Source organism: Hyperolius riggenbachi, chromosome 9 (assembly GCF_040937935.1).
Source record: "Hyperolius riggenbachi isolate aHypRig1 chromosome 9, aHypRig1.pri, whole genome shotgun sequence".
Taxonomy (NCBI): Eukaryota; Metazoa; Chordata; class Amphibia; order Anura; family Hyperoliidae; genus Hyperolius; species Hyperolius riggenbachi.
In genome coordinates, this window is record NC_090654.1 from 239223158 (window position 1) to 239240871 (window position 17714).

Below are 17714 nucleotides of genomic sequence, written 5' to 3' on the forward strand. Positions count from 1 at the left end.
TGTTACACAGAAGTACTATACTCTACATATGCACTCCCCACAGAGCTGCAGGGAATCCACTGAGAATGTTGTGCACATTGAACACAGAGGTGTTATCTATCACCCATAAACCTGGTTCAGATTGTGCATGAAGAATGAGTAATAGAGGAAGAATCTCCTTATTCCCCTGCAGAGTACCTGCACATCACTCTTACATGTACCCACAGTCACATTGCCTAGGGCCTGATCCATGTTCAGATTGTGCATGAAGAATGTGTAATAGAGGAAGAATAGCCTCATTCTCCTGCAGAGTACCTGCACATCACTGTTACATGTACCCATAGTCACAATGCCTAGGGCCTGACAGATGATCTTTGTTCCTGTCTTCTACAAGTTCTCTTACCAAGGACTAGTATTAGTCTACGACTAAAAGTATTAGAGGCAGAAGATCTGCCGGATATCCAGGTAACTGGTGTTGTTTAAAAGGGAATAAATATGGCAGCCTCCATATTCCTTTCACTTCAGTTGTAAGCGATGGCAGTTAAGAAATGCATTTCATGTTACATACTTTCAATCCACAAGATTGTAATATGCAAATTAGAGGAGTCGGCGTCGAGGAGTCGGTGGAATCTTAACCTGAGGAGTCGGGGGATTTCTGCATCGACTACACAGTCCTGGAGGGATCCATTCCTTCCACACACTGCAAACAGATTTTCCATTGTTCAATCAAAGTGCAAGGCTAAGTCTTGTAGGAACTAGCCTTGTGACGCTACCATGCCACCCCCTGGCCGCTGTCCAGCTAATGTTTCTGGCCCCCTGGTGCACTGTGCAGGTATACTTTACCTGCCTTCCACTTCTGCATTTGTGCCCCCATGTGGTTGCCGGGGTTATAGCATGTGGGGCGCGTGTGTCGTGTCACTTGTTATATGCCAGTAGTCATGTGGGGCCAGAATGCGGAACTATGGCTGACACTAGCAGGCGGTATGACAGGTAAAGTACAACAGCAAGGGGAAGGGGGTGGGGGATGTAAAACAGCCAGGGGTTTCTGTTGCAGTTTATTAGTTTGCGATTACTGCCACGCACCTGATCACACATGATGGCCCGAGATGTTCTAGCATGTCCAATCGATAAATGCAACCAACTCATCCCGAAATTGGTTGCTTCATCGATCGGGCATGCTCTTGGCAACACCGATTTTCATCCGATTATAATTGTCGAGTCAGATGGTCGATCAACTGCCAAGTTGAGTAATCTATTGGCACCTTACGTTTTTAAAGCTTTATGTACATCTTCTGCCTCACCATCTGCACAAGTTATATAAGGCCACATCTGCAGAAGTAAGTAATGCCCAGTTATGCCCATTTCTAAAACTCTCTTGGTTCAGCTTGCCTAGAAAGTCCTTGATATCCTCTCTCAGACTTATGAGTTGACCGTTTACCTGGGCATTCCAGGGCAGGTGAGGGGAAATAATGCAAGTTTAGGCTCATCACTCTGCAGAAGAGGTATATGCAAGCAAAATGCATGCTATCGTGGTAAATCGAGAGAGGGAGTGGCATGGGGCCTTATGAAAGCTGTCCTATATATTGCCATTTCTGGGACTAAAGATACACTTTACTGCTGATTACTGCTTACGATTTCACTTACATTCCATAAACATTACAAAGAATTATCACTGCTCGAAAAGCACCAATGGAAGAAAGTGTTGTCACTTACCAAGTCCTTGGTTCTGCTGCTCCCACTCCATGGTGTCCGGCACTTGATAAGCCGCCCCATCTATGAGGGCAATGTTGCTATCATCTTCTAGCGGCTCTTGGGAAGAGAGTCCAGGAAGGGTGTAGAGAGGCAAGTCAGAATCTTTCTCTGCACTGTCATCCACTGAGTCATTATCTTTCTCATCATCCTCATCTTCTTCTTCATCATCCTCTACCTCGTCATCATCTTCATCTTCCTCCTCTTCATCTTCCTCATCACCTTCTGTGTTTGGGAAAAAGGAGATGCATAATGGGAGATATTACAGACTAGGTTATGTGAAACAATGATATGTGTACTAGAGCATTACAGGTGTAATTACAAGTAAGCTTGTTTGAATATCCCCATAAGGCCCCAATCTTTACTCCCCAGTAGAGGCTAACAGCTTTTCAGGTTGTGGATATGTGCTGTGTTTTTAGATAGGTTCATTTTATATGGGTTTTTCTTCTGATATTATATATAAATCCTATAATACTAATGTAACTGCATAAATAAAAGTTAACACTAAGGGGTCTTTCACAGTGCAACGTTAAAGTCGCATGTTACAACAACATGTAACGCACAATAACTTACAGCAATGAAAAATCAATGGGCTGTTCACAGTGCAGATGTTGTGTTGGTGTCTAACGCTGCATGTTAAATGAAAGTGCTGCATGCTATGCGTTTTTAGCTGCGTTAGACTGTTTGCACATGCTCAGTAATGTTTTTTTTAACGCATGCGCCATTTTCGTTCTATCATTGTGCGACTAAAACGCCGCACTAAATGCTGGGCTAAATAACGTCCAAGTTATAGTCTTTCACTGCGTTGCATTAGGGGCACGTTATGCGACCTTAACGTTGCATCAAACGCAACGTCTTACTGTGTAAGAAGCCTAAGGGCAAAATTAACCACTTTTGGGGAAAAGCCCGGTGACAGGATAATGTCACACCATTTGTGGCATAAGGTAACTAATAGTTTCAAACTGTGTGTGCCAATCTGAAAACTCTGTATGTTGAAGTTAGTTTTTTCAGCTGCTCTGAACCAAGTGACCATCGTGCCCATGTAATGATGAGGGGTGGATCCCGCCATTCATAAACAGGAAGTGGTGGTGCTGTTCGGTTCCTGAAGCAAACAACGGAACATCATAGCAGGTAAGTGTTAGCCATAGAAAGAAACGTGAATATGTGATTGGCTGCAGGTGCAACACTGGTATATTAGAACATAAAAAAAGACCAGTATGCATTGCTCTACTGCATTTTATTTTATTTTTATTTATTGTATTTAACAACAATCACATGAATTTGTAATTAACAGAGTGCCATAAAATAATGGTCTGTTAGAGACTATTGCTATTGTTTTAGCATGTCACACCATTTGTGAATCAGTTTCCCAATCCCAGAGTCAATTAGAAAGCATCAGCAGCTGCTAATAACCCGAGACAATGGATTAAATAATTATTGGCCCAAAGATCTCAAGCGAATATGATTAATATAGTTCAGTTACCGTATATATAGCACATATGGTATACATACCATTTACATAACTGCACATAATGGGACTCATTCAATTTGTAAACTGAAATTTTGGTGGCTTTCTAACAATGTTTTTTTAACACAGTGAGATGATCCCAATATACATTGTATTAGTCATAAATGACTTCCGTTATGGGATTATACTCCTCACAGAAAGTAGACACAGAATAGAGACACCAAGAGCCCAATATAGTGTAGTATGTACTGGTATATGGATATGACAAGTAAGTATTCCAGGTAACCACTATATCAGCAGGTGAGGAGATTAGACCTGTTCCCACTCAGGATTAAGAAGTCGCTCTCTTTAGATAGATAATAATGGGCAACACCCTTCCACCAAGGGTGGACTCAGCAACTGTATAAGCAGCCAGAGGCGCCAAAAGGATAACATATTCTAAAATGGCGCTGAGCTTTGCACCAGACCTATTTGAGTTTTATGCTCCATTTCTATTGCCTGATGAGATGCCCGCAAAACGTGTTGCAGTTTAGTGGCCCCCTTCCCTCTCCTATACAGTTCCCTGGTGTCTAGTGCTGTCCACCTCCCAATATGGCTTCACTGGTGATGTAGGGCTTACCCTCTAATATATATTCTTTGGTGGTCTAGAATGGGCCAAACATAATGCAAAATGGGGAAACCACCTGAGGGCCAAATCTGATGACTCTGAGGGCCAGATTATGCCACACGGGTCGTTAGGTTGCAGGGTGTGTTGTGCCATTGGTGATATTTTAATTTTCCTCAATAACTGAAATAGACAATTTCCATCCACAAACCCCCCACAGAGATCCTACAACTACTTCTGCTTTCACACTTATAGTCAGGCTGGTTTGTTAAAAGAGCAGGAGCTGAAGATGGAAGCTGAGAAAAGACGACTGGAAGTACAGAAGCATGGAGTAGAGGCAGAGGATCAGTGAGGCAGTGGAGCAGTTAGGAGACATAATGGTACTATGACAACTGAATGACAACATAGCACTCCACCATTTCTGCTTGGCTGGAAGGGAGATGTAACATGCTAGCCCGCATATTGAACACAGCAGAATGAAAAAAAAAACACACACAAAAAAACAGAGTAGTCCTAATCACGAGAAAAACGCACAACAAATGGGACTGGGAAACGTAATAAAGTTGTGATTGAAATAAATAACCTTGTGGCTCCATTTACTGAAAGCAACTGATAGCTGCTTGCCAAGTTCATGCATGGAATTCTGAAAACTCAATGCTGTTTTACTTTTTCTATTATTTAAACAGCAGCACTCAAATTGCAGCAGCTCAAAAATGCCCATCAGCAGAGTGCTGTCAAGATGGACATCTTCACTATTCCACAATGCAACGAGCTTCACAGCTGTGACCCGCTTCATCAGGCAAATGAGCGAGCAACTGGCAGAGGAGCTTGGCTTTAACCACACTCGTTCCAGTTGCTTCCTGATGAAGCAGGTTACACCTGCGAAACGCATAGCATTGTGGCATAATCAAATAAAGCTATTTTTGTCTGAAGCTCAACAAAACGGAGTCTTCCTTGGGGAGGTAAGTCCACCACTACCTCCCTTCATAAAGGACAACCGAGGTGACACGTGACATGATGAGATAGACATGTGTATGTACAGTGCCTAGCACACAAATAACTATGGTGTGCTACTTTTTTCTTTCTCTGCCTGAAAGAGTTAAACATCAGGTATGCAAGTGACAGTTTCTATCCGGGTCGAATTGGGTCAGACTATAGCATAACCCTCGCTGATAAGTAATTACAGCCATAAAATGATTTCCTGTCAGTAAATGGCTTCTGAGAGCAGGAAAGAGATAGAAAGGGTCAATAATTAAAAGATTTGAGATCTGACATACTTCAAAGAAGGGGTCATTGAGCAGAGCCAATGAAACAGTAAAAGCTTAAAAACTAGATTTAAATATAAAATAAAACTGTGGAATATCTTAAAAAAAGGTCATTTTTTAAGAGGAGGATAGGAACAATTGTTTTTCTCATCAGTTTATTTTCACCTCGGATGTCCTTTAAACTGTTTTTAGTGTACTTTATCCTACTATTGGCGCCTCTGTTCAAGTATTGTCTACTAGTTTGTGTTATCCCCCTTTTTCTATCTATCTACAGAGAGCCACTTCTTAACCTGAGTGGGGTCAGGTCTAATCTCCCCACCCGCATAATGAGTGGTCACCTGAGTGGTAACCCTTGTTGCTGAGTGTCATTTTACAAACGATTCTTTCGATCATTGTTCTAACTTACTGCACTATTGGAGGCACCCGGTCTCCCATTTTGTCTTTTCTGCAAGTTCCTATACTACGTTCCCCCACATCATAGACCAGGGATGTCAAACCGGTCCTACAAGGGCCGAGGTCCTCACACATTTTTGACACAGCTCAAATTAATTGATGGGAATGAATCAGGAAAGGTGTGGTCCATCAGGTAGAACACATTACTCTCTCAGTCCATCTTAAACACTGGCATGGATCTGGCCCTTCAGGCCTGGAGTTCGACATCTGTGTCATAGACTATGCCTGATTGGGCAGGGACCTCTTCTCTTCCTGTATTGCAGTCTGTCTCAGGGCTGGATTTTCCATAAGGCAATGTAGGCAAGTGTCTACAGGCGCTTGATGATGGAAAGCTGGCTCACACTCCTCCCCAGGTGCCTCCCTCCCTCCTTCTCTATGCAGAGTTTCGAGTAAAGCATAAATGAGAGGATACTCACCCAGGTCCCAACATACTGCTGACAAGAGCTCCCTTCATGCACCTCTAGCTACCTAATAGGCGGGGGCACCACTAACTACCTAATACTTGGGGGCACTTCTAGCTACATACTACTGAGGGTTCCCCTGGCTTCCTAATACTAAGGGGCAGCTGTGGTTACCCATGACGGGCATATAAAGTGGGAGAGAGGTAAGTAGTGGGCCACCTAACACACTTGCGGTGCGTTTCAGTGGGCAAAGTCTAGGGTGCCAGGACATCTGTGCCTATAGGCTCCTGTGATGTAAATCCGGGCCTGTCTGTACTGTTTATGGTTCAGCACTTTGTAATAAGTAGGTGCTTTATAAATAAAAGATAATAGTAATATGTCCACAAGATCTGAAGATCTACAGACAGACATGGTTAAATACTTCAATATCTCTATTTACAGTCAATATACAATTCTGCTGTTTTGCAATGATTGTGCATTACAGGCGAATGCTACAACTGCCTTTGTCTTCTAATACTGTATTCTTACCTGTATCTAGCTTTGAAAATTGTTTAGGTGGCTTAATAGTGCCCTCTGCTGTCTAAAAAGCTTCACAGCAGCTGGGTCAGGTTTTGAAAAGAATCTGAGAACTGGGGGGAAAAAACTGTAAACTATAATGTGATTGGCTGCTGGTGTTTCTGTGCTATACTGTACACCGTCTGATGTTGCACCTGAAGTGAAGTGAAGTGCACCTAAACTAAGATGGATATGGATGTTTCCTTTTTAAACAATACCAGTTGCCTGGCAGTCCTGCTAATCTCTTGGGCTGCAGTAGTGGCTGAATCACACACATGAAAAAGCAGGCAGCTAATCCATTTCCTTTTGGGGTATCGTATAATAAATGTTATTATTTATATAAAAACAGGACGTCTGGTCTGCTTTTGGGAGGCAAGCCCACCACTTCCTCCTAGCAATTTTTAAAAAAAATTTTATGAATTTTTACCCTGCTGGCGCCTCTGTACAACATACAAAGGCAGCTAATCCAGTGTGACTTCAGTCAGAGCACCTGATCTGCAGGCTTGTTAAGGGGCTGAGGCTAAACGTATTAGAGACACAGGATCAGCAGAAGAGTCAGGCAACTGGTATTATTTTAAAAGGAGAAATCCATTTCCTTCTCAGTTTAGTTTCCCTTTAATGAGCATTTGATGAATGCATCTGTGATTCAGCAAGTACAACTGCAAAATGAACTTTATGCATTAATCTGAAATTACCTGCATTTAGCAAAATAACAGGCAACTCTGCTTAGTAAAAAGTACCCGCTAAAAAAAGTGTTCACGTGCCTCGCCCTCCTTCGGACTTACCGGACTAACAGAGTGACCTAATCATGTAGGTGCTGGCCAGAGACAGATTAAAGAGAAATTGTGTCCTAGGTAAGGGTGCCTCCACACATCCAATTTTGATTGGCCAATCACTGACTAATTTTATCACCTCCATGTTGTGTAAGAGCTTTACAACACAATTCGCTTGTAGTGTGTAAAATGCATGGCCCTCATACTACATGGCGGTGATATAATTCGCTTATCATTCGGCAATCAAAATGAAAGGAAATATCAGGCAAATAAAATAAAAAAAAACAACAGATTTACTTACCTGGGGCTTTCTACAGCCCCTAGAAGCTTATGTGTCCCTCGCTGCAGCTCTGCTCCAAGCTGGTCTCCAGTGGTCCCCTCTGTGGCAGCCGCCGAACCGGCGAGGTCTGTGGCTGCTGCGCATGTGCACGGCAGTGCCAATTGTGGTCACGCTCCCGTAGCGAGATACATAAGCTTCCAGGAGTTGGCGGAAGCCCAGGTAAGTAAGTCTGTTTTTTATTTGCCTGATATTTCCTTTAAGCCTGGTACAGAGCTTTCTGTCATGCTGCTCCTACTCTTTGGAACTCCCTACCACACCCAGTTAATACAGCCTCATCCCTGGAGTTATTCAAATCCAGACTGAAAAGCCACCTGTTTAGCTTGACATTTCCGGACTTATAGAATTCTTCCTCTGTACTACGATTTACCAATCAACCGATTATTGGTCTAAACCGTGTTTATGCACTTTGAGTCCTATGGGAGAAAAGCGTTTTACAAATGTTATTTGTTGTTGTTGCACACACTTTCAATTATGATTGACCAATCACTGACCAATTTTACCATCTTCATGTAGTATGACTGCAGATTGTGTACATAAACACTCATACTATATAGGGCTTGATTCTCTAAAGAGTACTAACTGTTAGCACGCCCGTTAGCACGCGAGGTGCCGTGCGCGCATCTTTATGCGCGCAAAGTTTCGAGTCCGCACGGTAACTACCGTTTGCATGCGATAACGCGGACTTTGGCTCACACACGGTAGCTACCACGCGGGCGCGAAACTTTGCGCACGTAAAGATGTTCGCACGCCACCTCGCGTGTTAACTGCTTAGCATGGGTGTGCTAACAGCACTCTTAAGAGAATCAAGCCCATAGAGTGGTAAAATTGGTCAGTCATGTTCAAGGCTTAAAGGGTACCAGAAATGAGTAAAAATAAATATAATTTTGGGCTTCCTCCAGCCCCCTCCACACGATCTCTCCCACGTCATCTTCCTCCGCCTTCTCGTTCTCCCGCTATCAGCCCCATAAGTTTGGCCAGTCAGAGCATGCGCAGTGCGACCCCCCCTCCCCCATCTCACTCCTGAGGCTGAGAGTGAGAGCATTCTGCGCAGCAGGACCCTGATTGGCCAAGCTATCAGGGGGCTTCTTACGGGACAGAGAGGAAATGGAGGAAGACAGCGTGGGAGCGGTCGGTGCGGAGGGGGCTGGAGGAAGCCCCAGGTATGTATAAATCTTTTATTATTACTCATCTCAGGGACACTTTAAGACACCAACATAGTTTTCCCCTCTCCTGTCTCACACATGTGTTGATAAGGTAAGATGAAGTAAATGCTGGGAATCAGGAAGTGGCATCACAGTCTGTGGACCTCCATCAGGACCTAGGTACATAACTTGTGGATGATCCAGCTCTGGTGCTAGGAGGGAGCACCAGCAAGTCTCTCTTGTTAATCCCACCTATCAGCCAACTGCCAGCTCAACCAGAGCTTACTCTCATCAACGGATTTATGAATCTGAAGGAATCAGCTACGCCATACTTAGAAGATGCTGATCCCTCTCCTATCACTTAAAGGATACCTATAGCCACCTAAAAAAAGTTAGATACTCACCTAGGAAGAGGGAAGGCTATGGATCTTATAGAGCCTTTCCGGTCCTCTCTACAGTATGTCTCCTCGTTCCCTCGCTGTCCCCTTGTTCAAATTTCCTGCCAGCTGTGTCTTCGGATGTTCTCTTCTCTATCCAGCGTGTGTTATGTGAAAACACGCGGCGGGTCATAGACAGAAGGCTGTTTGCATGGCTGAACACTGCACAGGTGGTACAGCCGCTGCCCGCCAGGACAGGTAATTGATTAATGCAGCTGATGTGCAGGGGCCCTTGGGAGCAGTGAGTGGTAACCAACGGGCAGGGTCCGGCGGCGTAGGGGCCCCTGCAGAGGTCATGGGACCTGGGGCAATTGCCCCCTTTGCCTGTATGGCAGCACCGACCCTGTTCTCGGAAGGGTTTGGAAGTCCTCGAAAGCCACATTATATTAGCCTGGATTCACACCATACCAAATGACCAACTGATCCATTTTCCCTTTAAACGGATCATCTTCTTACATTGTGCATCAGTTTTTCATCCGGTTCTCTAATCAGATCGCTACCTGCTCAGCACCTGTTGCCGCATTCCCCTCATCTCTGCTGCCGTACGTTCCTCAGCCGCCATCGATTCTGGTCCTTGCATGCTGGAAATGCCAGTATACCCAGAGCATTAGCAGAAGCAATTCCGGCTCACACTGGTTTGAAATAAACCAATAGGAATTGTCCATCCCCAAGGAGGATTTTCATTGGTCTCCTACTCACTGATTGAATGAGAATCCTCCCTGGGAAGAGACGATTCTCACTGGTCTATTGCAACCAATGGGAGCCTGAGATACTTCTGCTGGGGCTCTGGGGTCAGTATACACAGAGGCAGGTGAGTATTTTGAGCAAAGTGCACAACAACAAGCTAGTGAGAGGGGATCTGTTATGGATGGACTGATGTGAACAGATCCTGTTGCTTAACATAGGATCTGTTTGCATCCATTCCGATGTGTTGCACGCCACTAACCAGAACAATTTTACTGTCGGTGTGAAAGGAGCCTATAGTGACACTGGCACAGGAACTAAGCCAACATTTTGCCAAACGGCGCACAAACAGCAGTAACAATCTAAAAGTGTTATTCGTCTTTCTACTCTGTACATTATGAAAAGTATAGGTTTTGGTGTAAAAAGGACCCTTAAAGGGACACCTTAAGTGAGAGGGTTATGGAGGATGATAAATGTATCTTCTTTTAAACAATGCAAGTTGCCTGGCTGTTCTCCTGATCCTCTGTCTCTAATACTTTTAGCCATAGACACTGAACAAGCATGCAGATCAGAGGTTTCTGACTGAAGTCTGACTAGATTAGCTGCATGCATGTTTCAGGTGTGTGATTCAGACACTACTGATGCCTGAAAAATCAGCAGGAATGCCAGGTATTGTTGAAAAGGAAATAAATATGGCAGCCTCCATATCACTCAAACCTCAGGCTCCCTTTAAAGAGAATCTGTAACGTCAAAACGTCCCCTGGGGGGTACTCACCTCGGGTGGGGGAAGCCTCTGGATCCTAATGAGGCTTCCCACGCCATCCTCCGTCCCTCAGGGGTCTAGCTGCAGCCCTCCGTACAGCGGTGACGTCAATATTTACCTTCCTGGCTCCTGCGCAGGCGCTTTGACGGCTGTCGGCTCCGAAGTAGGTGGAAATACCCGATCGCCTTCGGGTCTGCTCTACTGCGCAGGCGCAACACTCCGGCGCCTGCGCAGTAGAGCGGACCCGATTGAAATCGGGTATTTCCGTCTACTTCGGAGCCGAAAGCAGCCACAGCGCCCCCGCTGGAGCCAGCAAAGGTAAATATTGAATTGACAGTCGGGTCTGTTGCCGGCTGTTCGGAGGGCTGCAGCGAGACCCCCGTGGGACAGAGGACGGCGTGGGAAGCCTCATTAGGATCCCGAGGCTTCCCCCACCCGAGGTGAGTACCCCCCAGGGGATGTTTTTGATGTTACAGTGTCTCTTTAAGAAACTTCTTATAGCACAGAATGCATACCCACCTTCAGACTCCAGCTTGGTCACCCCATAGGCTGGTGTTGTTGTGATTCGTCTTGTGGGGGGAGCCATCACATTGACTTGAGGGGCAGATGTCACCGTGACAACCATGCCATGGTCAGGTGCCACCGTCACTTCTGGTACAGCTGGAGATACGGAACCAACCATATGATCATCCTCCTTAGAAAGTGGCCTTAAATCTGTAAGCAAAAATAATGACCAAATCAGTCAATGGCCCCAATTCAAAAACTCTTCTCCTGAGTCTTCTCAAGAGATATTTTTACATACACTGGGTTGCAAAAGTATTCGGCCCCCTTGCAGTTTTCCACATTTTGTCACATTACTGCCACAAACATGAATCAATTTTATTGGAATTCCACATGAAAGACCAACACAAAGTGGTGTACACATGAGAAGTGGAACAAAAATCATACATGATTTCAAACAGTTTTTACAAATAAATAACTGCAAAGTGGTGTGTGCATAATTATTCGGCCCCCTTTCATCTGAGTGCAGTCAATTGCCTATAGACATTGCCTGATGAGTGCTAATGACTAAATAGAGTGCACCTGTGTGTAATCTAATGTCAGTACAAATACAGCTGCTCTGTGAGGGCCTCAGAGGTTGTGTAAAAGAATATTGGGAGCAACAACACTGTGAAGTCCAAAGAACACACAAGACAGGTCAGGGATCAAGTTATTGAGAAATTTAAAGCAGGCTTAGGCTACAAAAAGATTTACAAAGTCTTGAACATCCCACGGAGCACTGTTCAAGTGATCATTCAGACATGGAAGGACTATGGCACAACTGTAAACCTACCAAGACAAGGCCATCCACCTAAACTCACAGGCCGAACAAGGAGAGCGCTGATCAGAAATGCAGTCAAGAGGCATATGGTCACTCTGGACGAGCTGCAGAGATCTACAGCTCAGGTGGGAGACTCTGTCCATAGGACAACTATTAGTCATGCTCTGTACAAAGTTGGCCTTTATGGAAGAGTGGCAAGAAGAAAGCCATTGTTAACAGAAAAGCATAAGAAGTCCCATTTGCAGTTTACCACAAGCCATGTGGGGGACACAGCAACCATGTGGAAGAAGGTGCTCTGATCAGATGAGACCAAAATTGAACTTATTGACCAAAATGCAAAACGCTATGTGTGGCGGAAAACTAACACTGCACATCACTCTGAACACACCATCCCCACTGTCAAATATGGTGGTGGCAGCATCATGCTCGGGGGGTGCATCTCTTCAGCAGGAACAGGGAAGCTGGTCAGAGTTGATGGGGAGATGGATGAAGCCAAATACAAGGCAAACTTGGAAGAAAACCTCTTGGAGTCTTCAAAAGACTTGAGACTGTTCACCTTCTAGCAGGACAATGACCCTAAACATAAAGCCAGGGCAACAATGGAATGGTTTAAAACAAAACATATCTATGTGTTAGAATGGCCCAGTCAAAGTCCAGATCTAAATCCAATCGAGAATCTGTGGCAAGATCTGAAAACTGCTGTTCACAAACGCTGTCCATCTAATCTGACTGAGCTGGAGCTGTTGTGCAAAGAAGAATGGGCAAGGATTTCAGTCTCTAGATGTGCAAAGCTGGTAGAGCCATACCCTAAAAGACTGGCAGCTGTAATTGCAGCAAAAGGTGGTTCTACAAAGTATTGACTCAGGGGGCTGAATAATTACGCACACCCCACATTGCAGTTATTTATTTGTAAAAAATGTTTGGAATGATGTATGATTTTCGATCCACTTCTCACATGTACACCACTTTGTATTGGTCTTTCACGTGGAATTCCAATAAAATTGATGCATGTTTGTGGCAGTAATGTGACAAAATGTGGAAAACTTCAAGGGGGCGAATACTTTTGCAACCTACTGTACTAACAATAAAATAGTTTGTGTGGCCATAGCAAGCAAAAAATACACCAAAATAATTTAACCAAAATTCACTTAAAGTACCCCTGAACCGGTTTATTATAAACATACTTTTAATACAGTTGCATTTGTGGTGCTGTGACAAATGTCACAGCACCATCCTCCCCCTTTAGCACTGCTCAAATCTGGATCCGGGAGACATCCGGATAGTTCTATCCGGATATCTCCCAGCTACCTGTGCGGGGTGGGCGGGAGGGTCAATCCTGTCTGACGTCTTCTTCGGTCCGTCCCTCGGCGCCTCCCACGATGCGGTCCAGGCGGCGGTCACGTGATTACAAACACTTCCTCCTTCTGGGTTGGAGCGCATCGTGGGAGGCGCCGAGGGACGGATGAAGAAGACATCAGACAGTTAAGATTGACCCCCCCGCACATTTCTACTAGGAGATATCCGGATAGCAACTATTTGAGCAGCCCTATTACTGAGCAAGGCTTAGTGAATTGAAACTTGTTTTTAAAGTAAATTACTGAACTTATACCTCATGTGGTAAATCTTAGTGAATTTGGAAACAAAAAAGTGTAAAATAACGAATGCGGTAATTTACGGTCCTAAATTATTTTACCGAACTGCTCTCAGTGAGTTGTGGCCATTGTATAGTGTATATACCTAGCCTCAAGGTGGCCACACACGATACAATAAAATGATCCGATTTTATGGTAATTCGATAAAAACGATCGGATCTCCAGAAAAATCGAAAGCTTTTTTTTTCATTCAACTGAAAAATCCGATCAGATTTCCATTTTCTTCGATTTTTATCGATCCGGAATGCCAGATATTTTTTTTCAATCTTTCTAAAGATTGTATGGTGTGTGTTAGATTGTCAATTTATTATTATACACACCCTAGCAATTTTGTCAGAGTGTCCAATCATTTTTATCATAATTGGGGAAAAATTGAACATATGTATGTGGTTCATTGGTCATATTTTTGAAATGTTACAATCAGTCAGAAAAATTGATCGCAATTCTTAAATTGAACAGATATTTAAAAAATTGTATGGTGTGTGGCCACCTTCAGCCAGACAGGTTTCCCTCTCACAGTACCTTCAGTTTCAGGTATTTCATCAGGTAAGACCTGAGATGTATTTGTGGGACTGGTAATGGACTTGTCACTGGCTGCAGTCTCTTTCAGTTTTCCGCTATCCATCACTGCCTCCTCTGCTTTCTCTGCTTCAGGCTGCCGGGTGGTTTCCTGACTTGTAGCATCCACAGCGATGGCAGGTGTCACCGTGACATTGCTGTTATCACTTATGTCTGAGTCTGGCTGAATGACATCTGCCGGGGAGAAAATAGAAACAAAACAGGCAGAAAGTGAGAGGAACATTCCATAGAGGTTAAGAGGAACAGACAGTGTCGTTATAGTTTTTTATTCACAATAGACGCTACTTGAATTCCCTGGCGGTACTCAGTTTATGAGGCTGCGTCCGTGGGAAGGATTTTTAGAATAAAAGTTGTTTGAAACATCATAGCTAGCACTGGGCTAGCTGCCTGTGTCCCCCAAGTCCCCCAGCACCTATCTGCTCCCCCCAATCACCGCCGGCAACACTCATCCATCCGCCATACCGCTAGAGCCGCAGCTTCCCAATTAGCTTCAGTCGTCGCTATGGCGACGATCGGACATGACGTCATGCGCAATCCCGATCCTCCTCATAGCGAAGTCTGGAGCTGATCGGGAGGCTGCGCCATCGCGGTAACCCCGGGGGGGTATGTATTGCGGCGGGGATCGAGGGGAGAACGGAGGCACTTGGGGGGCACAGGTAGCTAGCCAAGTGCCAGCTGAAGACTATTGCACAAATTTTATTTTAAAAAATCCTCCCGGGGCCATGCGATCCCCTGCGGCGGCTAGCCCGACACTGTGTCGGGCTTACCGCCAGGGAGGTTAAAGTAAGCGGGATCAAAATAAGATATTTACCTGAAAAGAGGGAAGCCTCTGGATCTTATTGAGGCCCCCCTCGGTGTTCCAATGTCCCCAGTCGCTGAGATGTCCTCCCTCCAGATCGGGGCCCCGCACCTCCTCTGTTACGAGCACGACCGTGCAGTAGTGACGCGAGCACAGCCGCCAATGCGCAGAAGTACAGAACTACTCGTACACAAACGGCTCCAGCTTACTGCGCTTGTACGGCTATTGCGCAGCCACGCTACAGGAAGAGGAACTGCGCGGCCCCGATATGATCAGCGACAATGCCTTGTCACTTATCTTTTGAGGGAGCCACACTCAGCAATGGGGGACATCAGAGCACGAAGGGAAGCCTCAACAGGATCCTATGGCTTCCCTCTCTTTAGGTATGTATCTCATTTTGTACCTGAGTTTCTACTCAGTGCGTGATCAGATGTGCTGGTGAATCTTGATTGATCCTGCAATTTTACATCATGTGCAACCAAACAATCAGTTTTTTACAGAGTGACTATAACATAAAAAGCTGCTCCCAAATGCAATCATATGCGCGTACGGTGTTTTGGTGCTTCCAACCGGTTAGTCTCTTGATAAAAATATGATTAGAATCAGGCCTAAAGGTGGCCACACACCATACAATTAAAAGATCCAATTTTACACCAATACGATATTCGGTTGTCCCAAAAATCGAGAAAAAAAAATTAATTGGTTTGAGAAATCTGATCAAATTTCCCGCTTTTACTTGATAAAAGATTTTTATGAACAATTTTTATCAAAATTGTATGGTGTGTGATAGATTGTCAATTATTTGATGTACAGACCCAAGAAATGTTTTCTGAGTTTGTAATCCTTTTTTCATAATGGGGGAAAACATTTAACGTGTATGTGGTACATTGGTCAGATTTTTGAAATGTTACAATCAGTCAGAAAAATGTAGTGCAATTCTTGAATTGAAAAGATATTTAAAAAATTGTATGGTGTGTGGACACTTTTAGGCTCTCCACTGATCTTCAAATACAACAGGGCCAACGTCTCATTGAACACTTTATCATGCCCGTGCCTGCACCAACGGAAAGACCAAATTGAAGGGTGATAGTAGAATGACATTTTATTCTTACTTAACTTACCTTTGTGTGGTGGAGTAAGTTTTAGCTCTTGGGTATCATCAAGAGTGATACTTGGTAGTGGTGAGGATAAGTCATCATGGGGTACAAAGTCTATCTCTGGTGATGGAGACACCATATGTGTCACTGTGGATTCATCAAAGTTTGATGACAATTCTTTGTCTTGCGTATTTTTGGTTGCACTGAAAACAGATTTGTCGTCAGATGGTACGGTCACTCCTGGAGAGATAGTAAACAGGACAGTTTCATCCCTTTCATCTTCCATAACCTGGTCTGGAACTGGAGTCACCTGATCTCCAGTTCTCACTGTGTTAGAACGAGGGGTTATAATTTTGGTGTCGTCCCAGTCCTCGTTTATTAGTGACACAGTAAAATCGGCCCTACCATTAGTTTGGTTGATCAATGTTGAGGTTCCTGAGCTTGAGGGAATTTCTGGAGTCAACACGTGAGTAGACGTAGATGGCTGACCAATGAGTTCAACAGGCATAGTGGACTGAATGTTTTCTGTTTCTAAAATGCTGGTCCTAGGGTTTGTGGTTAACATCTCCATTGTGTTCACTTGTGATAAATTTTCTTGGTTGTCAAGGCTTTTCTTCGCACCGTTCTCATCTGGAGGTTGGTTTTGCATAACAGTGGTGTAGTCAGTCAAAAGACCAGATGTAGTCTGGACACTATTCACATTAGGGGTTTTAATCTGAGCAGTAGGACCTGCTGCATTGGTAGGAGAAAGAACATTGACCTCTGGGTTTGGATTAAGGGTGCCATTGTTTAAAAGTCCAGACTGATTTTGTGATTGTTCTGGAATAGCGGGCACAACATTTCTCAAGGTCACAGGCACGTTAACATCTTTAGGAATGCCAGACGGTGTTGGAAGCAGAGAATCACCGGGACGTGTCTTAGAGGTATGTGTTCCACCAACCTCTTCATTGTTAACGTCTCTTTTTTCTAGCCTCTGAAGAGAAAGACATGTAGCCCTTGGTGACACCAGAAGGATGCTACATAGTAGCCCACATATATGGAAGACCAGTGACCTTTTCATGGTGATGAGGCAGCTGATATAACCAGGAAAGATAGCCCTTTAAGAAGAAAAAGAACGGTATTACAGCTCAGCTGAATTATATACATGTAAGTAAACTTAAGGTATAAAATAACACAAATTATAGGTTTAGTATGAGCAAATTATTTGACACTCCAGCTCAGCTTTGCACTATTTAATTAGAAATCCATTAATTAGCAGGTCTGTACTTTGACAATTTGGGTCCTGTAGCTTAATTACCTATTGAAGCGAAAGTGCAATTTTATACGTCTGTCAACTATTCAGAACCCTTAAAGCAAACCTGTGACATTCAGTGTTCTCCCAAGGCTCTTTTAGCCAGGTGCTCCACCAGGCTAATTTTGGGGAGCACCCGGCTGTCCTCAGCTTAATTCCTCCTCCTCCTATGCTGTAAGCAGAGTTGCGCCGACTCTGCATTCCCCCCTCGCACCCTACCCGGCTACTTTTTCATGCAACCCAGGTAGGAAAAAATTCTGGGGACAACACTGGACATTAAATAAAAGAAAAGTCACATACTCACCTCAGTAGAGGGAAGCCCTGATCACATCCGCTCTACTGTGCAGGGGGAGAATGCTCAT

At 44.3% G+C, this 17714-nt stretch overlaps 1 protein-coding gene across 3 annotated transcripts in view; it reads right to left on the reverse strand.

Annotated features, from left to right (window-relative positions):
* The window catches only part of ARMH4 (armadillo like helical domain containing 4), a 227601-nt gene that overhangs the window by 146466 nt on the left and 63421 nt on the right, over positions 1-17714 (reverse strand). For all 3 annotated transcript variants that reach the window (XM_068252013.1, XM_068252012.1, XM_068252011.1), the window contains exons 2-5: positions 16086-17158; positions 14109-14339; positions 11133-11327; positions 1693-1953 (exon numbers count right to left, since the gene is read on the reverse strand). In XM_068252013.1, the coding sequence (XP_068108114.1) occupies positions 1693-1953; positions 11133-11327; positions 14109-14339; positions 16086-17121 (1723 nt within the window). In that variant the 5' untranslated portion in view covers positions 17122-17158. The remainder of the gene's footprint in view (positions 1-1692; positions 1954-11132; positions 11328-14108; positions 14340-16085; positions 17159-17714) is intronic.